The following is a 27416-nucleotide window of genomic DNA, read 5'->3' as shown; positions in this document are numbered from 1 at the left end:
TATTCCATACTGCACATTGTTCCAAGAGCACAGAGTATTTAGCAGTCAACAAAACAAAGACCGCCTGCTCCAAGTGTGGGGCCTATTATTCTGAGCGTAATTGTGATGAATTGCTAATTATGTTCGCTTCTAGGATTGTAGCAGGAGGGTGATCCCTATTGGGGGCGTCGGGGGGGTGCCCCATGAGAGCGCCCCATGAGTCACGGCTTTCTCCAAAGCCCCCACTTCCGTCTTTCTGATCGATTCACCCACAGAGTGTTATTGTGGTTATTCAAAATTAAACCGGGTTTTTTGGGGGACGAGAAGGTGATCTAGAACGGGGAAGGAAAGGAAAAGCCCTTTGTACTCGGCAGGGTTGTCAATAAAGTTTTGTCGCCTTGGCAACCGCAGGTCCAGCCGAGTTGGGGGTAGGGGGGATGGAAAGAAAGAACAGAAGTGCGCGCGCATTCACCCCCCTGCCTGGTTCGCCGCGGCTTTCCTGCTTTCTCCCTCTGGTGGCCGAAGGTTTCGCCAGAGAAAGAGAACAGGGAGGGCGTTACCCTAACGATGATAAGCGGAGACCTTAGCCAATGGAAGCATGAGTCGCTCCAAGGCCAACCAATCACACTGGGGCTCTGTAGCCGACGGAACCCTCCCTCTTCCCTCTTGTACCCAAATAACCCGACCCAAACCCGAGTTTCTCCCGGAACGACAGCGCTTTCGGCCAATGAGAGCGTCAACTTCTGGCTGTGGGCGGGGATACGTCTCCATGGCAGCAGCGGAGGGACAGGGGCGGCAGCCACTAGGTGCAGTTGGCGGCGCTTTGACGGCAACGCGGGCGTGGCGGGGTTCTGTAGGGGCACCGAAGGGGGGCTATAGGGGCGGGGCACAACGGAGCCTGACCAATGGGGGCGGCGCAAGCTTCTAGGCAATTGAAGAGTGGCGGAGACTTTGGCCAATGGGAGGCCGTAGTGGCCGTGACGGGGTGGGCCCAGCGGGGCTAACTGGAGGCGCGGCGACCCGGTCTGACGAGAGCTGGAGGAGGCTGTGGGAGGTGGTGGCAGCCGCGGCGCGGGCGCCTGAGGAGGAGGAGGAGGAGGAGAAGCGGGTGAGGGGCGGCGCGGGGCCCGACCTCTGAGCCCCTTCTCGGCCCCCGCCCCGCGCCGCCTTGGCTCCCGGTCGTCCCCAGCCCCGTCTGTCCCCTGGCCCGCCCGCCCCTCCTCGTGCCCAGGCGCCCACGTCTCCTGGCCCTTTGGCGAGCCTCAGGCTGCTCTCGGTGCCCAGCCCCTTCCCTGTGCTTCCTCCCCTAGTCCCCGCTCTCGCGCTTCAGGCCCTTCCTTGGACCCTCAGCTCGCCCTCTGACTCTGCACTCCCGTCCTTGGCCCTCAGGCGCGTCCCCTGCACTCTCGCCGCCTGCCCAGGCCCCTGGAAACCACCCCTCCCCCAAGGTGTTCCCCAGGCCCGTGTCTGCTCCCCCCAGTTTTCCTCAGCACCTCAGCCCTTTAGGCTGGGTTCTCACTGCCTACCCAGGCCCTACCCTAGAGCCCGGGCGTGCTCCTCTCGGCTCTTCAGGGTTCCTTCCTGGAGCCCCAGGACTCCCCCTGGCCCCGTTTGCTCCTCCAACCCCGTTGTGGAACCCCTGGGCCGCCCCCCTCTACCTTCCCAGGACCCTCCCTGGGCCTCCAGGTCCTTCTGTGCTTTCTCTGGACCCCTGGTCTCCCTGCTGGCTTTTCCTGGGGTCCTCGCTGGGCCCCCAAACCTCCCCGCGGGCAGCCCGGGCCTCCTCCCTGCCCTGGCTCCCTCCCTGTGGTGTCCGCATTTTGCCTTTACCTCCTCGCCCCTCTGCAGCTTCAGTTGCGTCCCAGCGCCGTCCCGCAGCGCCCCCTCTTTAATTTTCCTCTGCCTTGGGGTCTCTGCCCCCTTTCCCAGCCGCGGTAGCGCCCCTTCCTCGCAGTCCCCCGTCGACTCCCCGAAGCACCCTGGTGTGGGTGCCGGGCAGGCCTCCGCCGTCGGGGTTAGGAGGCTTGTTTTCGTTTTGCTAATCGCCGTCCTTCTCCCGTGTTTTTTCTGGGCCTCCTCTGCCTCTCCACACGTTCCTTTTCTCTGCCCCCTCCCCCCGCTTTGTCCTCCGCGCCCCTCCCCCGGAATCCTTGGAGAGAGAGCAGGTGCTGGAGCCTTCCTCGCCTTTCCCTCCCCTCACCACCCCTCCTCCTCCAGACTGCCTGAGGTTTCACCCCGAGCCTTCCGAGGAGGAGGGCTCCCGAGGGCTGCTGGGGAGGGGGGTGGCGGCCGAGGCCGGGAGAGTGGGGGTGGGCTGAGGAACGAGCGGTTCTGGCCGGGCCTGGCCGGGCCGGAGCTGCTGCTGGGGGCCCCCTGACTCCCACCTCCTGCAGGACTAAGCTTTCAGGGTTATCCCAGACTGCCAATTAATCAGCCTTCCCTGGTCTGTAGGGACCTTTGCGTACCTTCAAGCACGCGCGCACGCGTGTGTGTGTGTGTGTGTGTACGTGTATATGGGAGTCCTAGGGAATCTGCGTGCACACATGGGGTCTGTGAATGTGTGTGCGTGGGCAGGGGCGGGGGAGTTGTCATAAGCGGTTTATGTCTGTGCTCAGGAGGCTGCAGAGGTGCAGCTACTGAGGATAGTGGCTGGCATCCTTGGGGGGGGGGTCTCCCCAGTGTTAGAAGCACTTGTTGTATTTCGCCTTCACTGAGAGCCCTGTGAAGTCAGTACTGCTTCTCTCCCCGCTTTATAGATGAGGAGGCCAAAGGGCCTGCCCCAGGCTCACAGGGCTCACAAGTGGCAGAGAGCAAGCATACACACGGGATCCCAGCGCTGCGCCCCTGCCTCGCGTTCCCCACCCCCTGCTGCCACCACCAGAGGCAGCATGGTGCGTGGGGCACCATGGGGCCCGACAGAGTAACCGCCAGAGAACTGTGTGAGAATGACGACCTGGCCACCAGCCTCGTCCTGGACCCCTACCTCGGCTTCCGCACCCACAAGATGAACGTCAGGTGAGGCAACCCCCGGGACGGTGGACCCAGGGATATCGGGACCCGGGACCCCTGCCCCGCCACCACCACCCCTCTGCCCCATCCTCCTCTCAGCTCCCAGCGGGGGTGGGGGTGGGGCCTGGGAAGGCCCACAGGGAATAGGCCAAGGCCCTGGGACCCAGGCATGCCCTCTCCCCCAGCCCCGTGCCCCCCCTGCGACGACAGCACCACCTGCGCTCAGCTCTGGAGGCCTTCCTGAGGCAGCGGGACCTGGAGGCTGCGTACCGGGCCCTGACGCTGGGAGGCTGGATGGCCCACTACTTCCAGAGCCGGGGCCCACGGCAGGAGGCTGCCCTCAAGACCCACGTGAGGGAGCCCTTCCCTTTCCTCCCCTTGGCCCTCATGTTCTGTCTCCCCCACCTGTCCCGGGCCCTCCGCCCTATCGGGCAGACCCTCAGCGCAGCCCCCCAGGACTCCCTGACTTCCTATCCATTGGGACCATCTAAAGCAAGGCTCAGAGACTGCTAGGACAGGTGCTCTGGGGGGCCCTCTGAGATGGAGTCTAACCTCTTCATTTGACAGATGAGGAAACTGAGGCCCCAGCAGGGGAAGTGAGCCCCCTGAGACCACACAGTGAGTCAGGGGCAGAGCAGGACTAGAACCCAGGAGGGAGAGGGCCAAGGACGATCTGCCCCAGCTCCTCACCCCACCCACCCCCTCACCTCCCCCAGATCTATCGCTACCTCCGCGCCTTCCTGCCTGAAAGTGGCTTCACCATCTTGCCCTGTACCCGTTATTCCATGGAGACAAATGGAGCCAAGATTGTGTCAACTCGTGCATGGTAAGAGGGCAGGATTCGCAGCCCAGGCCTTGCAGGAGGCATCTCTTCCCAGGGACAGCTGGGAGAAGACACCCCCCTCTCTTGTGGAGGAGACCCAGCACTGTGGCAACAGGGCCATGTAGATGTCGATGTTGAGAGAAAGGAGGCGGGGCCTGGTCCCCAGGACCCCCCTGGCCTACCACAGCCCTCCGGGAGATGAGACCCCCTCCAGCGACCCCGGCTTCCCGGGGCTGCTGGGAAAGGACTGACCTTGTGCCCAAGAGTACACTGCTGTCCTTTCTCTCATCCTCACCAGACTCCCCCCCCGCCAAGTAGCAATCACTGCTGGGTACGAGGGCCAGACAGTAAGCAAGAGGAACCCTGCCCTCTGCATGCAGTCTAGTGAGGAGGGAGGTGGTAGTGGTGCAAGCTCACAGGGCTGACCACAGCTGCGCATCCTGAGCCTGCCTGGGGATTTCGAGAGTGTACTTGGGAGCCAGGCCGAGGCTGAGACCCACAGAATGACTGAAGGGTCTAGTGAAGAGCCTGGGGTGCTTGGGTTGGGTGGGGGTCTTCCAGGCAGGACTGAACCACGGGAAGCTGAGGCAGTGGGCGCTGGAGGAGCCGAGAGCAATTTTGAGAGTGTACTTGGGAGCCAGGCCGAGGCTGAGACCCACAGAGTGACTGAAGGGTCTAGTGAAGAGCCTGGGGTGCCTGGGTTGGGGGGTCTTCCAGGCAGGACTGGACCGCGGGAAGCTGAGGCAGTGGGCACCGGAGGAGCCGAGAGCAGGAGAGGATGCGCACCAGGCATCTGTGGGTGTAGGGCAGCAGTGTGACTTTCAGAGACATTTGGGTGGTGGAGCGTGCTGGCCCGCATCAGTTCTTCCCACAGGAGGCTTGGGATGAGAGGCCCCCGTCCCCAGTCCTGGTGGCTGGGGAGGTACTCACTGACCCACAGCGAGCCGGCTTCTCGGCAGGAAGAAGAACGAGAAGCTGGAGCTGCTGGTGGGCTGCATCGCGGAGCTGCGGGAGGCCGACGAGGAGCTGCTGAGGGCTGGGGAGAACGACTTCAGCATCATGTACTCGACCCGCAAGCGCAGCGCTCAGCTGTGGCTCGGCCCTGCCGCCTTCATCAACCACGGTGGGGGCGGGGCTCGGGGCCGGCCCAGGGGTAGGGGCGGAGGGGCGTGCCCCAGTTTTCTGGGTCCTCTGACCCGAGTCTCTTCTCTCCCCTGCACCCCCACAACTGGCTCCAGACTGCAAACCCAACTGCAAGGTGAGACCTGGGGATCCCACATCCGCGGAGGAAGGGGCACGTGGGGAGGAGCTTTCGGGTCAGTGAAGAGCTAGAAACTGTCGCGGCGGGGGGGGGGGGGGGGGGGGGGGGAGGGGGGTCTCCCTACCTGACCGCGCAGCTTCCCACCCGTCCTTGCCCGTGCCGGGAGGGAGGAGGGGGCCTCTGGTAGAGCCACACTGGGACCCAGTCACACTGCCACCTGCTGGCTGCAGTGCCCCCTCTTCGAACCTTGGCCGGGGGCGGGGCCGGTTGAGGGGGAGGGTGGTGGTGGGCAGGCCCGAGGTGCCCCTGCCCGTGCCTGTCGCCCGGCCTCCCAGGCAGAAGCCCCTGCAGCTGTGATGATAGCAGGAGGCGGGGGAGGCCCCGGGAGTGAGGTCAGAGAGAGCCCTGCCCGCCTGGAGATCCAGGGCTCCTCCTGATAGGAGGCCCTGGGAGGCAGAGAGAGGCCCCCTGTTCTGTGTGTGTGGAGGACCGAGTGCGTGGGAGGGAGTTGAGGGGTGACGCCCAGCAAGGCCTTGGGCGTCTGCCCTGCAAGTGTGGGCCTCCCTGGCCTTGGCCATCCTCCAGAGCCCCCCACGTGAGGAGGTTGGAGTCCTGGCTGCACTGCCCAGGCCCTGGTTTCTCTTCTCAGATGGGAAAGGATGAGAACTTGCCTGCTGGCACAGCTGTGAAGGCCGCTGAGTGTCAGTGTCCTGTGGGGTTTGGGGCACAGACAGTGGGTAGGAGGGAGAGGAGGCAGGGCTTGGTGAGGGGGGTGCCAGCCCCCTCGTGATGCAGAGCCGAGGCTGTACCAGTCAGAGCCAGGCGCTGGAGGAGGAGGAGAGTTTTCCCAGGTGTTGAGGGCGAAGGGGCGTGCGCTAGGGCATCTCAGATGGGGTGTCAGGCTGGAGGGCTGGGAGGCCGCGGCACAGGGGCTCCCCTCGTGTGTGAGCTCGGTCACCCCATGGCAGCTCCCGTGGGGTACAGGCTGAGGCTGGTGGGTAGCCCAGGGCAGGGAGACCCTGAAGGGCCGGCTCCAGAGGGGTCTTAGGCACGGAGGGAATGCGGATACCTGGCACTGCCTGCTCAGGAGACGCCAGGCAGCTGTCCTGGCGTCAGGCAGGCCAGAGGCCAGGGCCACTCCCAGGTGTGTGTCAGCCTGGGACGAACAGACCAGCAGACAGATGGACAGGCGGGTGGGTGGGAGTCCCGCCTCTCCCAGAGGAGGAACCTAGAGGCAGGAGCAGCCAGATGAGGGGGCTGGTGATCCTGGACTGGGGCTGGGGGTGGGCCCGGGCCTGGAGAAGGGGAGGCAGCAGAAGCAGGCGGTGCGGGCCGGCCACCGAGGAGCCAGGGGATGGGCCGGAGGGAGCGGTTCCTTTGCGTTGCCAGGCCTGGTTAGGTCATCGTCCTGCAGCGAGGGCGGGAGCAGGCAAAGCAGGGGGGGGGTCAAGGAGCCTGCGCTGAGGGCAGGCCCTGGGCAGGGCGCATCCCAGGGCTCGGCCCCTGCCCATCCCAGGGGCAGGCGGTGAGGCCAGGGGCCCAGGCCAGGCCAGGAGGTGGGGGCGGGGAGCCAGGCCACCCGCAGGGCGGGGCACTGAGCCTCTGGCCCCCAGTTTGTGCCTGCAGATGGAAACGCAGCCTGCGTGAAGGTGCTCCGGGACATCGAGCCGGGGGACGAGGTGACCTGTTTCTACGGCGAGGGCTTCTTCGGCGAGAAGAACGAGCACTGTGAATGCTACACCTGCGAGAGGTGGGCCAAGGGCCTGGGGGCCGGGAGCCGGAAGTGCGTCCTCGGGGGCCCAGCCCTCCCTCCTCACTGCCCTCCCACCCCCAGGCGAGGGGAGGGCGCTTTCCGACTGCGGCCCAGGGAGCCCCTGCCACCCCGGCCGCTGGAGAAGTACGAGCTCCGGGAGACCAAGCGGCGGTTGCAGCAAGGTCTGGACAGGCCCCGGTCCTGTGCCCACCCACCCCCGCTGCGCCGGGACCCCTTCTGCGGTGAGCACTGGGTGGGCGCTGTCCGCGGGCCCGTCCCCTGCCCTGTCTTTGCCCTCCTCCTCTCTCGTCCCTCCAGGAAGAGCCTTGGAGGCGGCCAGCCTGAGCAGGAGCTGTGCGCCCTTGCAGGAGCCCTGCTCACGCAGCTGCCCTTTCCTCTCCCCTCCCCCGGCCTCCACAGCCGCCTGCCAGCCTCTGCGCCCCCCGCCCTGCAGCGCCCGACTCGATGCCTCGCCCCTCTGGCTCCAGTGGCTGCCTCAGCCCCAGCTCCGGGTGCGTCCCCGGAGGCGCCGACGCCTGCAGCCCCGGCGAGCCCCGCCGCCTCCTGTTCTCCGAGCTGCCCGCATCTCCCTGCACCGGTGGGGAGGCTGCGGCCCCCACTGCTGCCTGCGGGCGGAGGCCCGGGTGGCCCTGGGTCAGGCCCCCCGCGCCTGCTGGGCCCCCCAGCAGGACTGGCACTGGGCCCGGCGCTACGGGCTGCCTTCTGTGGTCCGTGTGGATCTGAGCCGCGTGGCGCCAGGCCTGCCTGCCACTGCCAACCCTGCCCCCGTCGGGACCCCAGGCCCCATCGCCGTCCCCAAGCAGGCCCTTGCCTTGACCCCCTTCTCCCCACCCAAGCGCCTGCGGCTGGTGGTCAGCCATGGCTCCATTGACTTGGATGTCAACAGTGATGGGCCATGATGGGCTAGACAGGGAGACCTGGGCCCGGAGAGCAGGGTGTCCTTCCTGGTCCCCTCCTGGGCAGCTTCTCGGGGAGCCACTCCAGAAGGAGCTCTTGGACCTCTGGGAAGGAATTGACCTTCGACTCCAGCACAGCTTTGACCTGGGGGCAGGTTGGCTTGGATACCCCCAGGGATCTGACCCCTGACCCTTTGTGACTGCTGACCCCTGAGCCACCCCCACCCTGGCAGGGAGCCCTGGCCACTGCCCCCTCTCCGCCCCCGCCCCCACCCCCAGCCCGGCCTGCAGGGCTGAAGGAGCCTTCCCTGCCCACCACCTGCCCAGGGAGCAAAGCCATAGGGGTGGGGCTGCCCCGCAGGCCTGGGGGAGGTGGGGCTGGCTTGGGTGGCCTCCCTAGACATTGCCCTGTGGGGGAGGGGTCAGTTTGCTCTCAGCCTGTGACTGTCTGAGTGGGGGGCGAGGGGGGTTGGCCAGGGGCTTGTCCCCACCACCCCCGTGGGTCTCAGGGAGGCCGGGTGTGACCTCATCTTTCTCATGGTGCTATCCCTGGTGCTACTGGGGTGTGGGGGGTCTCTCCGCTCCCCCACACCAGAATGGGATATGTTGGGGGGTTGGAAGCACTTGAACTTTTTATTTTATTTTATTAAAACGTTGTTATAAGCAGCGCTCTTGGAAGCATTTCATTTTGATTTATGTTCTAAAGAGATGTCCTTTGGGAGGGTGAAACCCTACACCTTGATGGGGAGACCAGACTGGGAGGAGGCAGCCCAGACTTTGGCCCCTGAGAAGCTTAGGAGGGTGAAAGGACAGTGGACTCTGAGGATGGCCAAGCACAGAGGCAAGAATCGCACTACCACACAAACTGCTTGTGAAGAATGCTTCCAGACCCATCATATCATGCAGGAGGGGAGTCTGCCCATTTTCCAGATGAGATAACTGAGGTCCAGCAATTAGAGTGACTCACCCTGGGTCACGTGGGGCCAGATCACCCTTGTCTGAAGTCAGAGTCCCTCATGTGTGTCATCTGGGTTGGCCTAGCTGCATGAGGCCAGGACAGTGAATCGTCTGCTTTCTTGAGATCCAGTTCTGTTCTCAGTTCCCTGACCAGGGATTGAACCTGGGGCCATGGCAGTGAAAGCCCAGAATCCTAACCCCTGGACCACCAGAGAATTCCTCCCACAACCTCTTAATTCTCACCTCAACCCCCTTTTACAGAAATACTAACAGCTGACAATTAGTGCTTCCTAACACCAGGCACCCCCCCCAACCCCCTGCAAAGTGTCTTGTGGACATTTTCCATCTTGTTCACTGAGGCCTCATGATCATATCGCAAGTGTTGGGGGTCAGGTGTGGGCTGCAGGCCCTGGTTTATCTCCTCCATGACAACCATGGAAAAGTTTACGCTGGAGGCTGACAAGGCCAGGCTGTGTTGGTGAGGAACATGGAGGGCCTGATGGGACTGTTGAAAGACCCGGGTGGGCCAACGGGGTGGCCAGTTCAAAGCAGGTGACTATTCTTTTTAACTTTAAAATTTGTTTCATGTATGTTTGAAGTTTGAAATGAAAGTTACTCAATTGTGTCTGACTCTTTGTGCCCCATGGGCTGTGGCCCATCAGGCTCCTCTGTCCCTGGAATTCTCCAGGCAAGAATACTGGAGTGGACTGCCATTCCCTTTTCCAGGGGATCTTCCTAACCGAGGGATAGAATCCAGGTCTTCTGCCTTGCAGGCAGACTTTACCATTTGAGCCAGCAGGAAAGACCATTTATGTGTAGCCTGTTTGATTCCTTTTAGAACGAGAAAGTGTCTTTTTTTCCATGAGAGTCCTGCTGAACCTTGTTAGCTTTCTCCCTGAGGTTAAAAGTAAGGAGGGAGAGGGCCTCCCAGTCAGCAAGTGGCAGTGAGGAGGATGAAGAGAGACAGCTGACAGTCACTAAGGAACCCGTCCCTCTAAACAAGCAGAAGTCCATGCCTGCTAGACAAATGTGACACCTGAGCAGGAGTCAGCCTGGATGGACGCTGGAGGTTCCAAGGGCCCCGTTTCCCATGTAGAAACTGCACATTCACATGTGTGTTCTGAGCCCAGAGGGCTGAGAGCCTTCGTCCAACCCTCAAAAGCGTCTGGACCCTAAAACAATGGAGATGAGAAAGCAGTGATCGGGTCTCTCATCCTCAGCACTGCTGCCGCCTTAAGCTGCCAGTCCTGTGTCTCAGGACCAGGGCTGGCCTCTCCAGTCTCCACCCAGAGATGCCAGTAGCACCCCCTCCGTGGTGACAAAAATATCTGTGGTCCTTGCCAAATGTACCCCTCGGGGCCAAAGCCAGTCCCCTGCGAGACCTGTGGGCTAGGGTGACAAGATGATGGGGAAGGAGGTAGCTAGGTAGTACAACCGACGCCATCATGGCCCAGGCGCCCCAGCGTCTGCCGCCACAGCAGCGCTGCCAGGATGGCCCCGCACCTCTGCAGGTGGTCCCCGGAGGGCTGGCGCGTCTGCCTGAGGCTGCAGAGCTGGTACTGCGCCAAGCCCACCTTGTGCCGCCAGGCAGATGGAGCCCCAGCCTCGACAGGGAGCTGAGAGGCGTCCCTGTGAGCCGGCAGCCCCTGGAATGTCGGGGTAGATCTGGGGCTGGGCGAGCCCAGGGGGAGGGCTGGAGGGTCAAGGCTCAGGCTGAGAACCCCATCATAGACTGGGGGACCAGAGCAAGGAAACGGGAAGGTTGGCCGGAGGAGGAGGAGGAGGAGGAGGAGAGAGCTGAAAGAAAAGGGAAGTAAGCCCAGAGTCTCAGGAAGTGCCGCACGCTGTGCCTGAGAGAGCAGGGGAGCCAGGCAGGACACTCGGGCCTGGCTCCCGTTTCTCCCCTTGAGGGCGCTGTCTGACCCTCTTACCCTCGGCCTTCAGGAGCTCCCAGGTGGTGCTAGTGGTAAAGACCCACCCACCTGCCAATGCAGGAGAAATGAGTTCAATCCCTGGCTGGGTTGGGAAGATCCCCCTGGAGGAGGGCACAGCAACCCACTCCAGTATTCTTAACTGGAGAATCCCGTGGGCAGAGGAGCAGGCCACAGTCCATGGGGTCGCAAAGAGTTGCATATGACTGAGGCGACTGAACCCACACCAGGAACTCCAGGGCCCTGTTGATGGGTTTGGTCATCCTGGGCTTGCCGATCAGGAGGGCAACTGACAGTCAGTCACCCCACCACCCGGTGTGATATTGGGCACCAGAACTGGACCGACATGCCACAGGTTGTCCGACAGATGGAGATCTCACACCCCCTGAGAGCAGCTGGGCTGGACACTGTTCTCACTCGTCACACGACATCATCCTACCCACGGCCCTGCAAAGTGTAGGTGTTATCACTGTGATCTGTGTGAGAAGGCCCCAGCCCAGAGGCCTTAGGCCATGGGGCTGGCAGGCTTCAGGGCTGGACTTGAACCCATGTTCAGAGCTCATCCAGGCTCTGAGGTCTTTGGGAAAGAGGCAGGTACCAGAGGAGAGGCCAGCTCTGAGCTCACGGGAGGCCCAGGGCTTGGTTCAGCAGTGGCTTTCATGGGATGGTGGACAGAGCACAGCGCCCGGATGGCTCACGGAGCAAACGGTTTTCTGATTCTATGATCCTGAACCTGGCAGGGGAGGCAGGAGCTGCAGAGGGACAGGAAGAGGGTGGTGTTGATGAGAGGAGGCTGGAAGAGGTTGAGGATGGAGAGGAGGAGAGCTGGGAGGGGAGCAGGGATGCAGGTGGGGGGAGGGGTGGGGGACGGGAGATGCCGGAGGCCTCCCTTTCCTTTGTCCTGGGAGGCTGACCTGGGGGTTTCAGGATGTAGCCAGGCAAAGCTGGCCCGGGCGTGGTGGAGGAGGTGTTCACAGCCAGAGTTTGGGGCCTGAGAGCGTTGGTCTGCTGGCTGGAGGTGAGGTGGGTCTGGCCCTGCCCTGGGCTCAGGCATCCAAGGGACAGAGGTGGCCAGCAAGGAGGCTGGGCGAGTCAGAAGTCCCAGAGGCGGTGGACGGATGGGGCCGGGATCCTGGCCCCAGAGGGGAAGAAGGGGGAACGGGAAGGGGCTGCTTCGGAACTGGTGCCTGGGGAGGTTGGGAGGCTGGCCGCGGTCGCGGCCGCACAGGTGTCAGGTAGTGCTCGGCACTACCTGGGTGACCTCAGCGAGTGTTCAGACGGCCTCCGGTCCGTGCTGTGACTCAGAGCTTGCCCGCGTGGCACTGCGGCTTGCTTTCTTCCCCGTGGCAGCGCCACCTCTGTGTGGGCCAGAGGTCTGCAGGTCAGCGGAGGTCGCGAGAACGCCTCACACCGCCCCCCCCCTCGCCATAGCTTCCAGCCTGTCTGTCTGTCTGAGTCCACACCCTGTGCCCTCATTTGCCCGGGTGCCTTGCAGGTTGCGGTCTGAGAGCGGGAGCCTGAGGCCAAGGTTTCGGTGAAGCCATCGTGGGAAATGGCACGTTGGGGTGTGCCCTGGGGAGGGGGGAGATGAGGGCAGTGTAGAGGGGTGGGGGGGGAAGTGTTCTCCCCCAGCTCGCTTAGCCCCTCCCGTCGTCCCACCTCTCCTGATAATGGGGTTTGCACCATCTCTGCACAGCTGGAGAAACTGAGGTAATGCAGGTCAGGAGGCTTGCCGGGGTGGGGGGGGAGGGCCAGGAAGTCATCACATGATTAGTAATAGCCACCTTTGAACCCTGGGGTCGAATGGGGGGCCTATGAGATCACTGCAGGCAGAGTCTGGGGGTCCAGGCTGCCCCAAGAGGCTGACAGCTTCAAGAATAAACAGTCAAATCCACCCCACCCCCACTCCCATGTCCATCTAGGGCAGGACCGGGCTAGAACCCTCAGGCTCCAGGTTCTGTCAAGGGTCACTCAGCCTGGCTCAGGGCAATGGTGGTGGTGGTGGAGGTGTAGGTGGCCGGAGAGGTGACATATTGAGAGGCATCTGGAATCAGGATGAACCTCAGCATTGTTGTGCCTGAGTTTGGCTGAAGGCAGGCTCAGAGATGAAGTAGGGCAGGGGCAAAGAATAATTCAGCCTGGAGCTCCGGGTGTCTTGGAGGTGCTCACAGGGAGGGGTTGGCAGGAGAAACTGAAGTGACGTATTTGAGCAGAGAGAGCTGCTCCGGGCCATGGACAGGTGCTGAAAAGACCGAGGGGACCAGGCGAGGCACCCTGTTGGGAGAGGCTCAAGTGGTGGGTTCCGGGATGTACCGGGAGGGGAGGGGAGGGGAGTCAAAGAGGATGGGGGTGAGGGAAAGGTGGAGAGCCAGGAATGGTCTGGAGCAGGGAGGGAGAGACGGGGTCAGTGCTGGACGGTATAAACATTGCTCCTCTGTACCTGAGATGGGATGGAGGGGGTGGGACTGGTGGCCCAGGAAGGGAAGAGGACCCTGAGGGACTTGAGTGACAAGTGGGGGACTGAGAGGCAGGACGACCCTGGAGCAATCCTAGCGGACGAGTGCTGGGACTCAGAGAGCCAAGGCAGACCCTGCTGGAGCGGGGGTGGGGTGGGGGGAAGCTGGGGAGGGGACAGGAGGAGCTCCCTCACCCCTCCCACGCCTGGAACCAGTAGTTTCGGCGGCAGGGTACCGGAAGGGCCTCTCGATGCTCCCTCACCTTACCTCACCTTACCGACAAGACATTAAAGAGAAATACCAACAGTAACACCGCTTTATTTGAGGCTTAAAGACGGGGCGGAGCGGGGTGAGGTTTGGGGCGGTGGGGCCCATTTTCCGGGAGATGAGAGGATGGGGCGGGGAATGTCACTGGGGCTGATTCTTCGGAGGAGAAGCCGAGTTCAGACCGTTAGATTTTCCCAGCGAAAGTCCCGTCCTTGATCTGCTCTTTCCAGCGCTGCACCTGGGGGTGGGGAAGAGGGGAGTGGACGCCGTCCTAATTCAGCCAACCCATCCACCCTCGCCCGGCCCGTCCGTGCGGCCCTCTGTCCGCTCACCCAGCTGATGGGGCACAGCGAGTGGTACACGCGGAAGTAGTACTCGCAGGGCTGTGTGCTCTTCCCGCGGCGGTTCATGGTCTTGATGCAGCGATGGTAGTCTGCCGAAGGGGGCGGGGCGGGGCGAGCAGGTGGGTAGTCCCGCCCCCACGGGAGGCCCCGCCCCCGCCGGGCCGGCACTCTCCCCGCCCGCCCCTTGTAGCCACGCCCTCCGAGAGGGCCAGCCCCGCCTCCTTCCCTCAAGGCCCCGCCTATCCTCTCTTCCCTCCCTTCCAGGACTCTGTCACAAGCCTCCAAGATCGGCCCCGCCCCTTCCGAGATTCAATCCCAGCCCAACCTGGAGGGCCCCGCTCCGCCCTCCAAGGCCCCGCCCACCTCCCATAACCCCGACCCCTTCACGACTCGGACCTTCCTCTTCCAGGCAAGGCTCCGCTCCTCCCTCGACCCCCGCCTTCCACGGAACGATCCCGCCCCCGTTAAATAAGGCCCCGCCCCTACCTGGTAGGCCCCTCCCCCCTCCGAGATTCAGTCCCAGCCCAACCTGGAGGCCCCGCTCCTCCATCGCCCCGCCCCTCCAGGAACGATTCCGCCCCCTCTAAATAACGCCACGCCCCCTTCAAAGAGGCCCCGCCCCTCCGACCGTCGCCGGCTCCGTCTCCACCCCAACGGTCTCCGCGTCCTCGTGCGGGGCGCGCCCCTCCCCGCCTCGCACCTTCTCTCACCCGCCGCCCCTGACCTGGCCCGCGAGGTCTTACCCAGGAAGTTCTGGTAGCAGTTGCGGGTCTGGTTCTGATTGGGGAAGCGCGGGTCGAAAGGCGGCGTTGGCCATTTCCCCTTGCAGGGCTTTGGGCACTCACCACCCAGCATCGGCGAAGGCGGCGCTGTGGGGAGGAGTGGGTTCCGTGGGGCCGACTAGCGCCCCTCTCTCCGCCCGGCTCCTGACGCTTGCCCCGAAGCCCAGCCCCCGTCCCCACCTGTCCGGCGCTCAGCAGACGTCGGCTGGTCGCTGGGTCAGCTGTGCCTGTGGTTCCGTCGGGGGTGGCCCTTGCTGCGGAGTCTCGGGGGTCCCAGCCCAGAAAGCACTACCCCTCGGGCCCGATTGGCTGGGCCCCCCCGGAGCCCCAGCCAATGGGAGCCGCTGCGCTGCAGGAAACGTGGCAGGACGCCGGGCTGGGGTCGGTGCGGACGACCCCCGCCTCCGCCGCCCGCCGCCCGCTCTCGGGGCCGACGCGAGCACACAGGCAGCAGGCGCTACTCACTCAGGCCGAGTCTCAGACTCGGGCTTTTAATATCTGCGAAGCTGGGGCACCACGCGGGCTCTCCCGGGCCTCGGCTCCCGCCCCGTCCCGTCCCCTATATAAACGTATAGATAGCTCTGGTCTCTACCCGGCAAGAAGCACCCCGCCCCCGCCCGGCCTTTTCAGCACCCTGCTTCTTACAGTAGAGGTGCACAGCACCTGGGGGCCTGTGAGGAAGAGGAAAGAGCCAGGGTAAGGGCCGGGCTCCTGGACGCTAGGGCCAGGTGTCAGGCGTCAGGCGGACCTACAGGGCTCAGGGGCTACCTGGCCCCGGTAGGCTCCTCTGGACACTGGCGACTGAAGTTGAGTCCCTCGCATCCCACTATTGAGACTGCTGCGAGTGCGGCCTGCTGGAGAGAGAGAGAGAAAGAAAGCTAGAGAGGGCTTGGGGGACCCGCGGGGAGAGAGTAGTGAGTGCCGATGGGGGGCGTTCCTGCTCCAGGGCCTGGTAAGCCTGACCTGGAACCCATGTTTCCTCCAAGGTCTCTCCTAGGTTTCCCTCCCTCCTGCCTCCTCTATATCAAGCCTGACTCTGGATCCTTCACCCCAGCATCCAAATGCACTAACAAACATCTCCTTTTTCTCAAGAAGTCCTCTCATGTCCCACATCCCAAACCAGCTTCCTCTTCAGGTTCCTCCTTCCCTTCCAGCGAATTTCTTGGAAAGAGCTGGTGAACCCCTCCTCTCCCATTCCCCTTTACGTGTGTGTATGTGTGTGTGTGTGTAACGACTGGGGAAATACACAACCTGCAAAAATTACCATTGTAATGATTTGAAAGTGTGCAACTTAGTGGCATTAAATTGCACTCATAATGTTGTGCAACCACATAGTTTCCAGGACGTTTTCATCACCCCAGAAGGAAACCTCGCATCCTTGAGGCAGTTGCTCCCCACCCCTCCCATCCCTTGCAGCTCCCGGCAGGCAGCCACCAATCTGTTTCCTGTCTCTTGGGATTTGCCTCATCTGGACGTTTCATGCAAACCACATCGTACACGACGTGGCCTTGTGTGTCTGGCTCCTTTCACTCAGCCACGTTTTCAGGAGTTGCAGCTCGCTGATCCTGCCCCGTGCTCGCCTGAGCCTGCCCCATTCAGGTCCTCCCTCTTCCCCTCCTTGCTGTTAAATCCAGAGGTTCTGTCTGCCCCCCGACCCCCCGTCTTCCTTCACCTGCTTGCAGCATTCGACACGGCTACTCCCGTGATGTTCCTGGTCATTTTCTTCACTTGGTGGGTTCAGGACGCTTTTCCATGCTCACCCTCTCTGACCGTGTTTCCCCTTTCCCTAAACACCGTGGACCCTGTCTCCGCCTGCCCTCGCTCCCTGGTGACCTCCCAGGCTTATAGCTTGCAGAAGCTGTCCACGTGCGGGTGAGTCTCCACATCATTCTAGACTTGTGTCCAGCAGCTTACCCCACATCCTCACCTGACATCTCAGAGGTGAGATGTCCAGGACGGAATTCCCAGTCTTCTCCCTGACACCTGCCGCACCCACAGCGTCCGCTGCCACACCTTCTGGGTCCCAAACCTCAAGGTCACCCTCGGTGCCGTATCAAACATGCACAGCCCATGAGCTGGCCTGTGGGCTCAACCATCAGAGCATCTGCAGAGCCCCACTCCTCCATACTCCTGTCCCCGCCCCTCTGGTCCAAGCCACCATCACCTTGTGCCTCGGTCACCATGGGAACGGCCTGGCCCTCTCCTCTCCCGGTGTCCCCCCGTCCCCCTCCACCTCTCCACCCTTCAGCCAGAGAGCATCCTTTCTAATATACGTAAGTTCCAGCCATCCTGCTCAAAACCCTCCAGGGCCACTCAGCAGCGAACCCACACCACTTCAGGTGGCCTGCAAGGCCCTGCGTAACTGCGATTCCCACTCCGAGCCGTCCGGGAGCTCCGTGTCAGCCCAGCACATCACGTGCTCTCCTGCCTCAGGGACTTTACCGCGGCTGTTCTTTCTGAAGGGAACGGATTTCCCCAGAAGTCCGCACAGCTTCCTCACCTCCCTCCTTGAGATCTTCACACAGATGACACCAGATCACTGAGGCCCTCCTGGACCAACTCAACCCGGTCCCAGAACCTGCCTACCCCCACACCTAACTCTCCCTACCCTGCGGTGTGCCCAGAGCCCTCCCGCCTTCTACCGTACAATAAGGTTGATATGGATTCTGTTGTCAGAGTTGCCAACCTCAGCACTACTGTGATCTTGTGGGGCACCATCCCTTACACTGTGGGACGTTGAGGGGCATCCCTGGGCTCCACCCCAAAGATGCCAGGAGCAACCCCCTCCCCGAATTGCTCAGTGCCACGTCCCTAGTGCATAGAATGATGCCTGGTGCCTGGTCGACGCTCACTCTATGCTGAGAGCCCAGAGGGAAGTTAGGAAAGAGGGAGTGAGCCCCCTGCCTCCTTGTGGACACCAGGCAGAGAGGATCATGACCACCGCCAAATACCTGGGCGAAGGAGCAAAGGCGCCCAGCTCGTCCTTTATCTTCTCCACCTTGGAGGCCTCATCCTCCATACTCTCGATTTCCAAGAGGGTGGGCAGGAGGATCTCCAGGTTCGACCCCACTGTGGCCACAGGGCCCTGGTCTGGCCCCCTCTCAGGCTCTTGAGACACTCTCCTGGGCTGCTGGGAGACCCTGGCCTCCATCTTTGAGATGGGGGTCAGCGAGGTGGGCGACTCGGGTATGTCCTCCCATCTCGTGGAGGGCAGAGGGATGGGAGTCTGAGAGGCAACATTCATCTTGGGGCTGCTGGGCGCACGCCTGGGGCGAGAGGACACGTTGGAAGGTCCCTTTGAGTCCTGGGGCATCTCCTCCACCCTGACCCCCAACTGCGGCTGCTCCCTGACCCCCACCAGCGTCTCCTCCAGCATGGACAAATGGGTGGGGCTGAGGAGTACTCTGCCCATCGTGGACAAGTCACACCCCTGCGAAGTTGAGAGCCAGGAGGGCAGGTCGACCAGACCTGACCTCAAGGTGGGGTCCTTGGAGCCGGCGATGATCATCAGCTTGGCAAGGGTGAGCCCTTCCACGGAGAAGGGCCTGGTCTGCTCCTGGGGGGCTTCTTGGATGGCCAGTTTCTTGGTCTTGACCCACTTCTTCTGCTGCCCCACCTCCTTGGATTTGAAGCCTGGCATGTCCAGAGCAATCTCCTCCTTCATCGTATGGACCCTGTCCTCCAGCTTTCCCTTGCCCTTCAAGCCGTTCACAGTGATCTCCTGGGCCCTGCGGATCAGGACTTCCTCTGACTTCTTCTCGGTGGTGGTGAAAGGCACCTCCACGGTTGTTTTCTGAGTTCTCGTGTCTACCACGTTCTTCTCCTTGGTGCCCATTAACTTCACCGGCTCTGGCTTCTCTTCAGGCTTCCTCTTCTCAAGCATATCCCCTCCGTGGCTTCTGGAGGGCACCACGCTGACGCTGTCAGGGCCCAGTGTCATGCGGTGTTGGGTGGGTGAGGTCAGACCCTTCTGGGAAGGGGCAGGTAGGAACACAGATTTCCTGTTGGGAGCAGGGTGGGAAACAGCCTTTGGGGAAACACCAAGTGTTCCTGGGGCCCTCTGAGATGGCGCAACCATGACTGGGGCCTTCTGGGGGGTGGCTGGTGCATGACGGGGTTTCTGAGATGGGCCAGGCACAGCTGAGGCCTTTTGGGGAATGGTTGGTACATGAGGGGGCTTCTGAAATGGGGCCTTTTTGGGAGCAGGAGAATAAGCTGTGGCCTTCTGGGAGGGGCCGGGTGCAGCGGACATCTGCAGTGGAGCAGGCATGGCTGAGACCCTCTTGGACTGGTCAAGGATGAATGGAGCCTTATGACGGGCAGTGGGCACAGCTAGGGGCTTCCAGGTGGGTGGCAGAGGCCTGGCCTTCTCGTTGAAACTGGGGAAGTTGGGAGTGTAGGCGGCCGGGCAGATGGAGCAGCTGGACATGGTGCTGGTCTCAGGGTCCATCAGGTTGTCCACGTGCTGCTGCCACGCGCACATATCCAGGTGGTCACATGTGCCCAGAAGGGGCGTTTCAGGGCTGTGCTCCGAGATACAGTGTAAAGGGGTCTCCAGTAAGCCTGCCAGGCACGTGCCGCCCACAGAGTCAGAGCAACCCTGTGGGTGGGGGACGCAAGGGGAGCGGTGGTGAGGCTGCTGGAGATACCCAGACGCCGGCCGCGGCCCCTCCACCCTCAGACCCGGGGGTCCAGGCCCCCCAGCCCCTCCTCCCTCAGACCCCGAGGTCCAGGCCCCCTGCCCCTCCTGCGCTGTCTCAAGCGTCGCCCCAGCCCTGGATATACAACTGCCTTGGGAGAAGACTCCATGTGGTCTGTTGTGTTGGAAATGATGCTGAAGATGGTCCGAATGGTGATGCTGGGCTTCTCTGGGGGGTGGGGGGAGGGGATGCAGGGAGAAAACAGTCTAAGCCCTCTGCAGAAAGGTCAGAATTTCGGGGGTCCATTCATGGAGGAGGGTGTGTGCTCACCAGAAACTTGGATTTCAGTCTTCGGTCTGCCAGAGGGGAGATTGGGTTGGGGCCTGCAGGGGAAATTTGGTGTGAGTCTGGCAGCTTCTGCACCGAGACCCACCCCCCGCCCCCTTGCCCTGCTGGGCAGCGAGGCCCCATGCCTACTTCTTTTCTGTGGATTTCTTCCTGGCGTCCACGTGCTCCAGCTGGGACCACACGAGAGGCAGAGAGTCGCCCACGGCCTGAGACTTGAATTTTCGCTTGAGGGTCTGGCGGTGTGTATGTAGTGGGGGGGTGGGGTGGTCAGGAGGTGCAGCCCCTCAACCCCTCATGCCCCACCCTGCTCTCCCGACCCCCCGCCTCCCCAGGCCCAGCGGCCCACTCACCTTGGCCTTCTGTCTCTGAGCTGTCAGAATCTTGTAAGGAAAGGTGGGCTCGGCAGTCGTGACTGGAAAGAGACAGGGACCCGTCAGGTCAAGGACCCAGGGATGGAGGGCGGAGGCCCCCAGGAGACTCACGGGGGCGCTCAGCCAGGGGACAGGGGAAGAGAGGGACTGCTGGGGCTCCGTCCACGCGTGGCAGAGGAGCTGAGACTGGGGGATGGGCCTAGTGGACACCCCAGCCAGCTCACCTGAATGTCTGTGGTGGGACGGGACCTGTGGAAGGGGAGGGAGGGCAGTCAGGAAGGGGGTCTTCTCCTGGTGTCCATATCTCTCCTACCTCCCCAGTCCAGACCCCCAGCCCCTCCTCCCTCAGACCTGGGGGTCCAGACCCCCAGCCCCCTTCCCAGGGCTCCTATACTTTCATGGCGTTTGGTCCTGACTCCCTCTGGAATCCAGAACCAAAGCTGCCCCCAGGGGTCTGTGGGGGTCAGGGCCGCACCTGGAGGCGCCAGGTGGAGGCAGGAGGCCCTAGGTGGGAGAGGCCCGTGGGGGGCGTGTGCAGGGTCCTAGGGGCCCAGGAAGTGGCGGGCTGCTGGAGCCGGCTGATCAGGCGTATCCAGCGGTCGAACAGGAAGCCGACCTCGCTGTCGGGGGCGTCCAGCTCCAGGTAGTAGTAGCGGCCTGTGACCAGGCGCAGCTTCAGGCGCCAGGCGGACAGGTCGTGGACGTAGAGGTGGGCCAGGTCCAGCGGGATCATCCTGGGAGGGGGACACGGCGGCGGTAGCGCGCGCGCCGGGCGCTCGGGGGCCGGCGGCGATAGAGCGCGCCCCCCGGCGCGGGGCACGCGGGCGCGGGTGGAGGCACCTGGTGAGGACGAGGTTGGAGCACTCCCTGTCCTCGGGGGGCTGGGCCATCAGCAGCATGTCCGGCAGCACCAAGCCTGGCAGGGAGGCGGCCACGCCCATCGTCACTCGGTTGGTCCTGTGGTGCACGTACACCGGGGCCCCTCGATTGGTCACCTGGGGGGTCCAGGGAGAGGGGCTGGGACCACTCGGGTCTCTACGCTACTCTGGCTCCCCCACAGCGAGCCTCCCACCCCCATCACGCCTCCCAGCTGCCTCTTGCCCGCCGAATCCGCCAGTCCGAACCGGGGATCTCCCGCCCCTCTTGCCCCTCTTCCGCCTGCCCGCGGGGCGCAGAGAGCCGGGGACCTGGATGAAGTTACTCTCGAACATGGGCAGCGGGCGGAGGGGCAAGTGCTCCCCCTGCTGGAGGGTCTTCTGCAGCTCGCCCAGAGTGGGGACCCACTGCGGGGGGCCCCGGAGTGGCTCCGGACGCCTCCTGTTCCGGAGCCGGTTCATGGCGGCTGCAGAAAGAACGGGTCACCCGGAGGCGCGGAGGCAGGGACCCGGCACCCCGGCGCCTGGCTGCCCCGGCCCCCGCCCCAGCCCACTGGGCCCAGCCTCTCGGACTTCAGCGGCTCCAGCGGGTGGAGCTTCCCCAGGGCTCGGGCATGGCCCTGCAGGGGTGGTCCGCGCCCGCCTGGGGGAGGAGCCTTCCTCGGAGGGGCTTTGTGACCTCATGGACCACAGGTGCGGTGCTTCCCGGGAACTCCTTAGGGACAGTGGGCTCCCTTTTCCTCCTCCTGGGACCCTGCCTCGGAGTCCCAAAGGCTGGGGTGGGTGAATCAGAATACCCCCTGCAGACCCAAACTAGACAACCCAGGGCCCTGGGAGGGTCCCTCTGGGAGGCTATAAATGGATAATTAAATCCAAGGGTTTCTGACTCTTAAAGAGGGGGAAGCTTCAGTTACAGTCCCCACTTGGCAATGACCCTTCTCCATGCTGCCAGGGGCCTCAGTTTCCCTGTATCTAACTTGTGTCTGTGGTAGTGGTTGCCGTATGTTGTTACAACGAACTTGTACTGGCCCAGTGCTGTACGTTTGGACATCAGGTTTGGATTGAGCCAGACTGGGCAGAGTCAAACTGACTCTCCCTAGCTGTGTGGCCTTAAACGACAGGATTCCCCAGGAGCCTGTTCCCTCCTCTGTAAATTGAGGGGGGTGGGTCCCAGGGAGTGCCGGGAATCTTGTAAAGGAAAGCCCACACTTAGGGCCTGGCCCACAGCAGGCCTGCCATGAATGGTCATTCTTGTCCCTTTCTGAGGTCTTTTGGGGAGGGTGGGTGCTGCTCCTCTGTTATTCTAAATATAGTGTTTATTTTCTCTTTTTAATGTGTCATGCAAAATACGTGGTCATTGTAAAAGTTTTGGAAAATACAGAGAAGCACAAATAATGAAAGTCACCAGCAACTCCACCCCCACCTTCTACGTGAGCTGGCCATTGGCAACATTTTGGCGTATTTCCTTCTAGGGTTTTAAAATAATCCGTATATCTATCTCTATCTAGCTCTGTGTGTGCGTAAACACACACACAATGGGAATCACACAGTGGCTTGTAGCCCGCTCCTCCTGTGCCAAAGGCAGGCTCTGTTAACATCTCTCTTCGCGGCTGGCGTGTTCTGTCACATAGATAGGCACTATAATTTATATAACCATCCCCTACTATTGGGCATCTAGGCTGTTTTCAATTTGCTGTTGTAAACACTGCCATAAAGGGCAGCCTTGAACTTGCAACTTTGCCCTGTACTAGTAAACCTCTGGAATCTTCCATTAAATATTTATTGAGTGCCTATGAAGTGCTGGCCACCAGGTGAGGCTCAGCAGCACTAAGAACTCATGGTCTCTGGGGGTGACCCAGAGAGTAGATGGTCCCCCCTCCAGGGACCCCAGCATCGAGCCCCCAGCCCCCAGAGAAATCACCTCTAAGTGGATATGTATGACGAATTTAATTCCCCCTTCTCCATCTCACAAAGGTTTCTCACATTTTTGTACAAAAACCCAGGCCTCCTTTCCCCCTCCCTGCCCACCCCAACATAAAAAGTTAATAGTTTAATAAATAATAATATGCTCCTGCCCAGGCCCAGAGGGGTGGGGGTCAGGGAGACCCTGTGGCCAGACTTCTTAGAGACCCACGAATCTGGGAGCCAAGTTCCTTCCTCCTCAGGGACCCTGGAGTGCACCTGCCTCCCACCACCCCTGTTAAATAAATAAGTATAAATAAGGCACAGATGCCCCTCTGCCCAGGTCTCCGGGACGGATCCTGGAGGGATCGTCTCTAACTAGGAGAGAATGGAGTCGGGGGAGGGGGGGATCCTCTGACTGCCAAACTCCATCCCGAAATAAATAAATAAATAAGATCTGGCTTTAAACGGCGCCGGTGGCTCTGGGCGGAGGGTCACAGCCGAGTTTTCAGCAGCAGCAGGCCCCGCACGGCCCAGTCGAGCGTCAGCTGCAGCCCCCCCAGGATGGCGTGGGCTGCCCGGATGCCCCCCCAGGCTGAGGCCGGGGGCGCAAGGGGGGGTGCCGGAGGGTCTGGGGGCGCCTGGGGCAGGGCCAGGCGGGACATCTGTCAGGAGAGGATAGAGGGTTAGCGTCAGGCCAGGGGTGCAGTAGGGTGTCTGAGTAAGGGTGGGGGGGTTGTTTGAGGCCTGTGCTGAACCAGGGTTGGAGGAGGACCAGGGGCCTATTTCCACAGCGTCTCGGGGCTGGAAGCTGGGGTGTCGGGGGAGTCCTGCAGGATGCTGAGTTCAGAAATTTGAGGATGGGGTTCCAGAGTCAAGTTCAGGGGGCTCGGGTGGGTCTGTAAGGTCAGGGCTGGGATCCTGAGGCTAAGGTCTTAGATGTGGGATCTCTGGGATCAGGCTCAGATACTCATGGGTGAGGGCTGGGGCCTCCAGTCTGCGGTCTCAGAGCTGAGAATCGGAGTCTGAGTTCCAGGGCCTTTGGGCTGATGTCCAGGAACTGAGGACTGAAGTCTTAGCACCTCAGGGTCTTGGGTCTGGGGTTTAGAAAGTCAGGGTCTTGGGGTCTTAAGGGGTCACAACCTAGGTCTGAGCTCTTGGGGACTCAGGGCTCAAGGTCTGGGGTCTTCTCATTGGAGACTTCAGAATCTAGGTTCTTGGGGTTCTTGGGGTCAGGATCTAGATCCTTGCAGAGCGAGGGTCTTCAGGCTGGTCTCAGGGTCTAGAGGTTCAGAATTTCCTGGCCTTTGGGTCTGGAATCTTCCTGTCTTGGGATGAGGGTTTGGACTCTCAAATCTCAGGACTTCAGGGTGGGAGACTCAGAGTAACAAGATCATGGGGTCCGAGTCTCCAGGTGACAGTTTAGAGTTTCCAGGCAGGACTTCGGAGTCCGGGGGCTCAGGGACACGGGGAGAGGGTCTCAGAGTGCCCTGGAGTCTGGGGCCTCAGGGACATGGGGAGAAGGTCTCAGAGTGGGCCTGGAGTCCAGGGGCTCAGGGCCAGGTCATCGTACCAGGAGCTGCAGCCGGCGCAGCAGCCGGTCCAGCCGGGCCTGCAGGGTGCCCAGCTCGGGCTCCAGGGTCCGCAGGGAAGGGCCTCCTGAGCGTCGCAGCCACTGCACATGCCTCAGGTAGGAGAACAGGTCTGCCCGCAGCCGTGTCAATACTCCTGGGAGCTGGGGGCCCGGCGGGGGAGGTGGGGGCGTCAAGGAGCGCCTGGCAAGCGCCCACACCGGCCCTCAACCCCCTGCACCCGCTCCACTGGCCCACCCCCGCCCTTACCTGCAGCGCTCCCAGCGCCCCTGCACTCATGGCCAAGGTGGGGAGCGAATCCAGGCTGTGGTCTCCGTCAGCTGGGAATTTGTCTCTCTTGGGAGGAAAAGAGACCGTGAGAGGGACTCAGACCAGCTCCAGGGGGTCCTTCCTCCCCCACCACACGCTCCTGACCCCCTTTCCCCCGACTCGGCCACCCTGGTAGCCCAGAAGCCCTCTGGTCTCGGTCCTGGCCCCTGCCCGTCCCCTGCAGGCTGTCCTACCAGCTGTGCGGCCAGCTGCCGAGTGTCCGCCAGGAGGGAGCGGGTCAGGAGGACAGCGCTGTCCAGCTCAGCGCGAGGGTCCGGGGAGGCCCGCGGCGGGGCGGGCGGCGGCCCCGGGGCAGCAGCTCTATCGGGCCACAGGCTCAGGGCGGCCAGGACCAGGCAGCAAACACCTGGGGAGGTGGAAAGGTCGGGGGAGAGGGCAGCGGCTCAGCCCCGACCGGGGGGTCTGAGGGAGGAAGGGCTGGGGTGCGGGTCCTGGGTCCCCGGGCGGAGCGCCCAGGGCTCGGCGAAGGACCTGGGCGGGTTTCCCTCTCCCTCCCCGGCTCGGGCTGCCCCGCCCGTCGGAGCAGACGCGGCCCCGGGGCGGGTAGACGGGCCGGGCGTCTCCCTTCCGCCCCCGGACGCCGGAATCCGGGCCCCGGGGCGGGGCACGGTCGGGGGAGACGCACAGGCCAGGACCTGCCCCCCTCCCGGGGCTCGGGAGCCCGAGCCGGACCGAGAGCAGGGGAAAGAGACCCGGGGGAGACGGAGCCGCCGGAGGAGCCCCCGCGGGGGCCGGCCCCAGCGGGCCGCAGAGTCGGCGATGCCCCGCCGCGCACCTGGGCGGCGGGCGGCGGGGAGGCGGGCGCGCCGAGCGCGCACGCGGCGGGCGGAGAGGGCGCCGGCGGCTAGGTGCGCTGGGGCCCCGGGCCGCCGCCGCCCATCCCCCCCGCTCCGCCCACCCCGCCTGCCGGCCAATCAGCGCCCCCCGGCCCGCCCCGCTCCAGCGGCACGCCCCCGGCCCGCCCCCCGGGCCCTCCCTGCCCGCGGTCCGTCGGTCTGTCCGCGTTCGTCTGGCTCTGCTGTTTCTGTCTGCGCCCCTGCGTCTTCCTCTCTCCTCCCCTTGGCTGGGCGCGGTGGGAGGTGGGGGGTCCGCTCTGACCCCCTGGGGCCCTCTGCCTCAGTTTCTCTCCTGGAGCCTGTCGGTTGGGGTCCCCGGGTGTCTGGGGCCCCCTGACGCCCCGGGGGTCCCGGGCCCTTCGGGCTCAGCCCCTGGCGTTTGTCTGCCTGTCCGTGGGCCTCCCATCTCTGTCTCTTCGCCTGGCGCTGCCCCGTCGGGGTCTCCGAGTCCCTGACCTGGCCTTGCACCCCTCCCGCTGCCGGTCCCTTGCCTAGGCCCCCTGCGCGCCCCGAAGGTCCTACTCGCTGCGTCTCCGCCTCCCCATCGCTGCCTCGCGCTCCTCCGACGCTCTGTCTGCTCCCCACCCTTCCAGCGACGGTCCCTCCCTCCCCGTCCACCCCCCCCAACTCCCCGCTCCAGGAACTTGAACCAACTTACTGTTCATGTCCCCACAGGGCAGGGATTCCCCAGGGCAGGGGGCAGGGGGCTGGGGGCCTTTAACCCTTCCCTGTCCGCTGCCGTGGGAGCCCTGGGGGTCAGCTGGGCCTCGGCCTGGGGAGGGGAGGCATGTGCGTGTGAGCAGAGAGGGCCGCGGCAGTGAGGGAGTGTGCACGCCTGGGGGGTTATATAGGGGGCCGAGGCGGGCGGGCGGGGGGCAGGCGGCAGGGGAGGGCAGCCTGACACATCCTGACTCACCCTCCCTGCCTGCCTTTTCCATTCAGACGGAGCCGGCTGCCTCGCAGGGCTCACGCCGCCGCCGCTCTCGGAGGAGGGCACGGAAGGAAAAGTTGGAAAAGTTGAAAAGGGAAAGGGGGGGGTGGTCGGAGAGGGGCTGGTGAGGTCATTGGCGTCCCCTCCCTCCACCTCCTCGGCCGGCCGCCGGGGCAGACACACGCTGCTGAGAACGGGGCCTGGCTGTAGGGCGTGGGGGGGGGGGTGCGGGTGGGCCCGGGCTGGCAGAGAGATGGGGAGACGGGGAAGCTGAAGATGGGGGCTGGAGGTGCGAGCGCACAGACGCTTTTAGGAACAGAGAGAGGGGGGCTGCAGAGACCCAGACCCAATCAAGGAGGTCCAGACACACAGAGAGATGGGCCGCAAGACAGCGATGGAGCATCTGAGATGCAGAGAGAGACACAGAGATCTCCCCAGAGAGACAGAGACAGCCAGTGAAAACCAGCGGAGAGAGGTGAGGTCCAGGAAGCAACACAAAGACAGCAGGAGAGATTTGGAGAGACCCTCCCCCCAAAAAGGAAAAGAGACAGAGACAGGTGTGTCCGAGAAAGGCGAGGCAGGGCAGCAGCAAACAGAGACACAGGCAGGGTGACAGAGATGCAGCCACCCCCAGGGGTTGAAGTCCCGAGAGAGGCATCTGCTGGCAAGTGGTCAGCCATGGGGACCGATGGGGAGGGGGGCATTCTCCCAGAGACATGCTGGAACGTGGAGAGAGAGGACCAGAGGCACAGACAGGGACCAGGGGCAAGAGACACCCAGCAGGTGTGGGACCTCGGACACGTGGCTTCACCGCGCTGTGCCTCAGTTGCTCAGTCTGTGAAATGGGGACCCCCCAGGCACCCTCCCCAAACGCCTGCGCAGGGAGACAGTGAGTTCACTCCTGTAAAGTCACAGTCAACTCTCAGCCGATGTGAACCATTGCCATTCTCACCACTGATGTTTTATTAACATATCCAGGGAGACAGATACAAAGATGTGGCCCCTAGGGAGATGGAGATGGGGAGACAAGGAGAGAGCTGGGGGTGGGCAGGGACAGGAAGAACACGTGCAGAGAGGCAGAGAAGCGGACAGGGGCTGGAGCCGAGGGGGAC

The 27416-nt window shown here is 63.0% G+C and overlaps 5 protein-coding genes across 5 annotated transcripts; 1 reads left to right on the top strand and 4 right to left on the bottom strand.

The window, feature by feature from the left end:
* LOC108638094 lies at nucleotides 307-2869 on the bottom strand. Its single transcript, XM_018063237.1, has 3 exons — nucleotides 2800-2869; nucleotides 1810-2174; nucleotides 307-1058 (listed from the first exon to the last, which is right to left on the bottom strand). The coding sequence occupies exons 1-3, from the start codon at nucleotides 2867-2869 to the stop codon at nucleotides 312-314; spliced, it is 1182 nt and encodes a 393-aa protein (XP_017918726.1). The 3' UTR covers nucleotides 307-311.
* Nucleotides 987-8403, top strand: KMT5C (lysine methyltransferase 5C). The gene is made up of 9 exons (XM_018063077.1): nucleotides 987-1087; nucleotides 2736-2994; nucleotides 3174-3339; nucleotides 3705-3814; nucleotides 4771-4934; nucleotides 5050-5069; nucleotides 6686-6822; nucleotides 6907-7067; nucleotides 7246-8403. Exons 2-9 carry the CDS (start codon nucleotides 2885-2887, stop codon nucleotides 7743-7745), a joined length of 1368 nt encoding a protein of 455 aa, XP_017918566.1. The 5' UTR covers nucleotides 987-1087; nucleotides 2736-2884; the 3' UTR covers nucleotides 7746-8403.
* LOC102184937 (cytochrome c oxidase subunit 6B2) lies at nucleotides 13385-14858 on the bottom strand. The gene is made up of 4 exons (XM_018063076.1): nucleotides 14660-14858; nucleotides 14441-14566; nucleotides 13686-13786; nucleotides 13385-13591 (listed from the first exon to the last, which is right to left on the bottom strand). Exons 2-4 carry the CDS (start codon nucleotides 14550-14552, stop codon nucleotides 13538-13540), a joined length of 267 nt encoding a protein of 88 aa, XP_017918565.1. The 5' UTR covers nucleotides 14553-14566; nucleotides 14660-14858; the 3' UTR covers nucleotides 13385-13537.
* On the bottom strand, nucleotides 14977-21175 carry FAM71E2 (family with sequence similarity 71 member E2). The gene is made up of 10 exons (XM_018063236.1): nucleotides 21026-21175; nucleotides 20679-20833; nucleotides 20314-20572; nucleotides 20063-20087; nucleotides 19818-19879; nucleotides 19595-19700; nucleotides 19450-19502; nucleotides 17431-19079; nucleotides 15248-15333; nucleotides 14977-15150 (listed from the first exon to the last, which is right to left on the bottom strand). Exons 1-9 carry the CDS (start codon nucleotides 21173-21175, stop codon nucleotides 15306-15308), a joined length of 2487 nt encoding a protein of 828 aa, XP_017918725.1. The 3' UTR covers nucleotides 14977-15150; nucleotides 15248-15305.
* Nucleotides 22674-26186, bottom strand: IL11 (interleukin 11). The gene is made up of 5 exons (XM_018063072.1): nucleotides 26032-26186; nucleotides 24711-24883; nucleotides 24457-24543; nucleotides 24189-24350; nucleotides 22674-23280 (listed from the first exon to the last, which is right to left on the bottom strand). Exons 1-5 carry the CDS (start codon nucleotides 26036-26038, stop codon nucleotides 23110-23112), a joined length of 600 nt encoding a protein of 199 aa, XP_017918561.1. The 5' UTR covers nucleotides 26039-26186; the 3' UTR covers nucleotides 22674-23109.

Source organism: Capra hircus, chromosome 18 (genome assembly GCF_001704415.2).
Source record: "Capra hircus breed San Clemente chromosome 18, ASM170441v1, whole genome shotgun sequence".
NCBI classification, from domain to species: domain Eukaryota; kingdom Metazoa; phylum Chordata; class Mammalia; order Artiodactyla; family Bovidae; genus Capra; species Capra hircus.
The sequence above is the reverse complement of the archived record's forward strand: the minus strand, read 5'-3'. Positions and strand labels throughout refer to the sequence as shown.

Bases quoted from the DNA above. Each gene is read 5' to 3' on its own strand.
- LOC108638094 (XM_018063237.1), bottom strand. From the start codon at position 2,869: ATGCTGCCTCTGGTGGTGGCAGCAGGGGGTGGGGAACGCGAGGCAGGG. The intron at 2,175-2,799 runs GTATGCTTGCTC...AGGGGTGGTGAG, and splicing joins GCAGCGCTGGGATCCCGTGT to GGGAGGGAAAGGCGAGGAAG. The intron at 1,059-1,809 runs GTAAAGGCAAAA...CCTCCTCCTCAG, and splicing joins AGCTGCAGAGGGGCGAGGAG to GCGCCCGCGCCGCGGCTGCC.
- KMT5C (XM_018063077.1), top strand. From the start codon at position 2,885: ATGGGGCCCGACAGAGTAACCGCCAGAGAACTGTGTGAGAATGACGAC. The intron at 3,815-4,770 runs GTAAGAGGGCAG...GCTTCTCGGCAG, and splicing joins ATTGTGTCAACTCGTGCATG to GAAGAAGAACGAGAAGCTGG. The intron at 6,823-6,906 runs GTGGGCCAAGGG...TCCCACCCCCAG, and splicing joins GAATGCTACACCTGCGAGAG to GCGAGGGGAGGGCGCTTTCC.
- LOC102184937 (XM_018063076.1), bottom strand. From the start codon at position 14,552: ATGCTGGGTGGTGAGTGCCCAAAGCCCTGCAAGGGGAAATGGCCAACG. The intron at 13,787-14,440 runs GTAAGACCTCGC...CCCCTTCGGCAG, and splicing joins CTGCTACCAGAACTTCCTGG to ACTACCATCGCTGCATCAAG. The intron at 13,592-13,685 runs GTGAGCGGACAG...CCCCACCCCCAG, and splicing joins CGCTGTGCCCCATCAGCTGG to GTGCAGCGCTGGAAAGAGCA.
- FAM71E2 (XM_018063236.1), bottom strand. From the start codon at position 21,175: ATGAACCGGCTCCGGAACAGGAGGCGTCCGGAGCCACTCCGGGGCCCC. The intron at 19,080-19,449 runs GTGAGCACACAC...CCCCACCCACAG, and splicing joins GACTGAAATCCAAGTTTCTG to GGTTGCTCTGACTCTGTGGG. The intron at 15,334-17,430 runs GTATTTGGCGGT...CTCTCTCTCCAG, and splicing joins GCCTTTGCTCCTTCGCCCAG to CAGGCCGCACTCGCAGCAGT.
- IL11 (XM_018063072.1), bottom strand. The intron at 24,544-24,710 runs GTAGGACAGCCT...TTTCCTCCCAAG, and splicing joins GGCAGCTGGCCGCACAGCTG to AGAGACAAATTCCCAGCTGA. The intron at 23,281-24,188 runs GTACGATGACCT...CTCTCCTGACAG, and splicing joins TGCGCCGGCTGCAGCTCCTG to ATGTCCCGCCTGGCCCTGCC.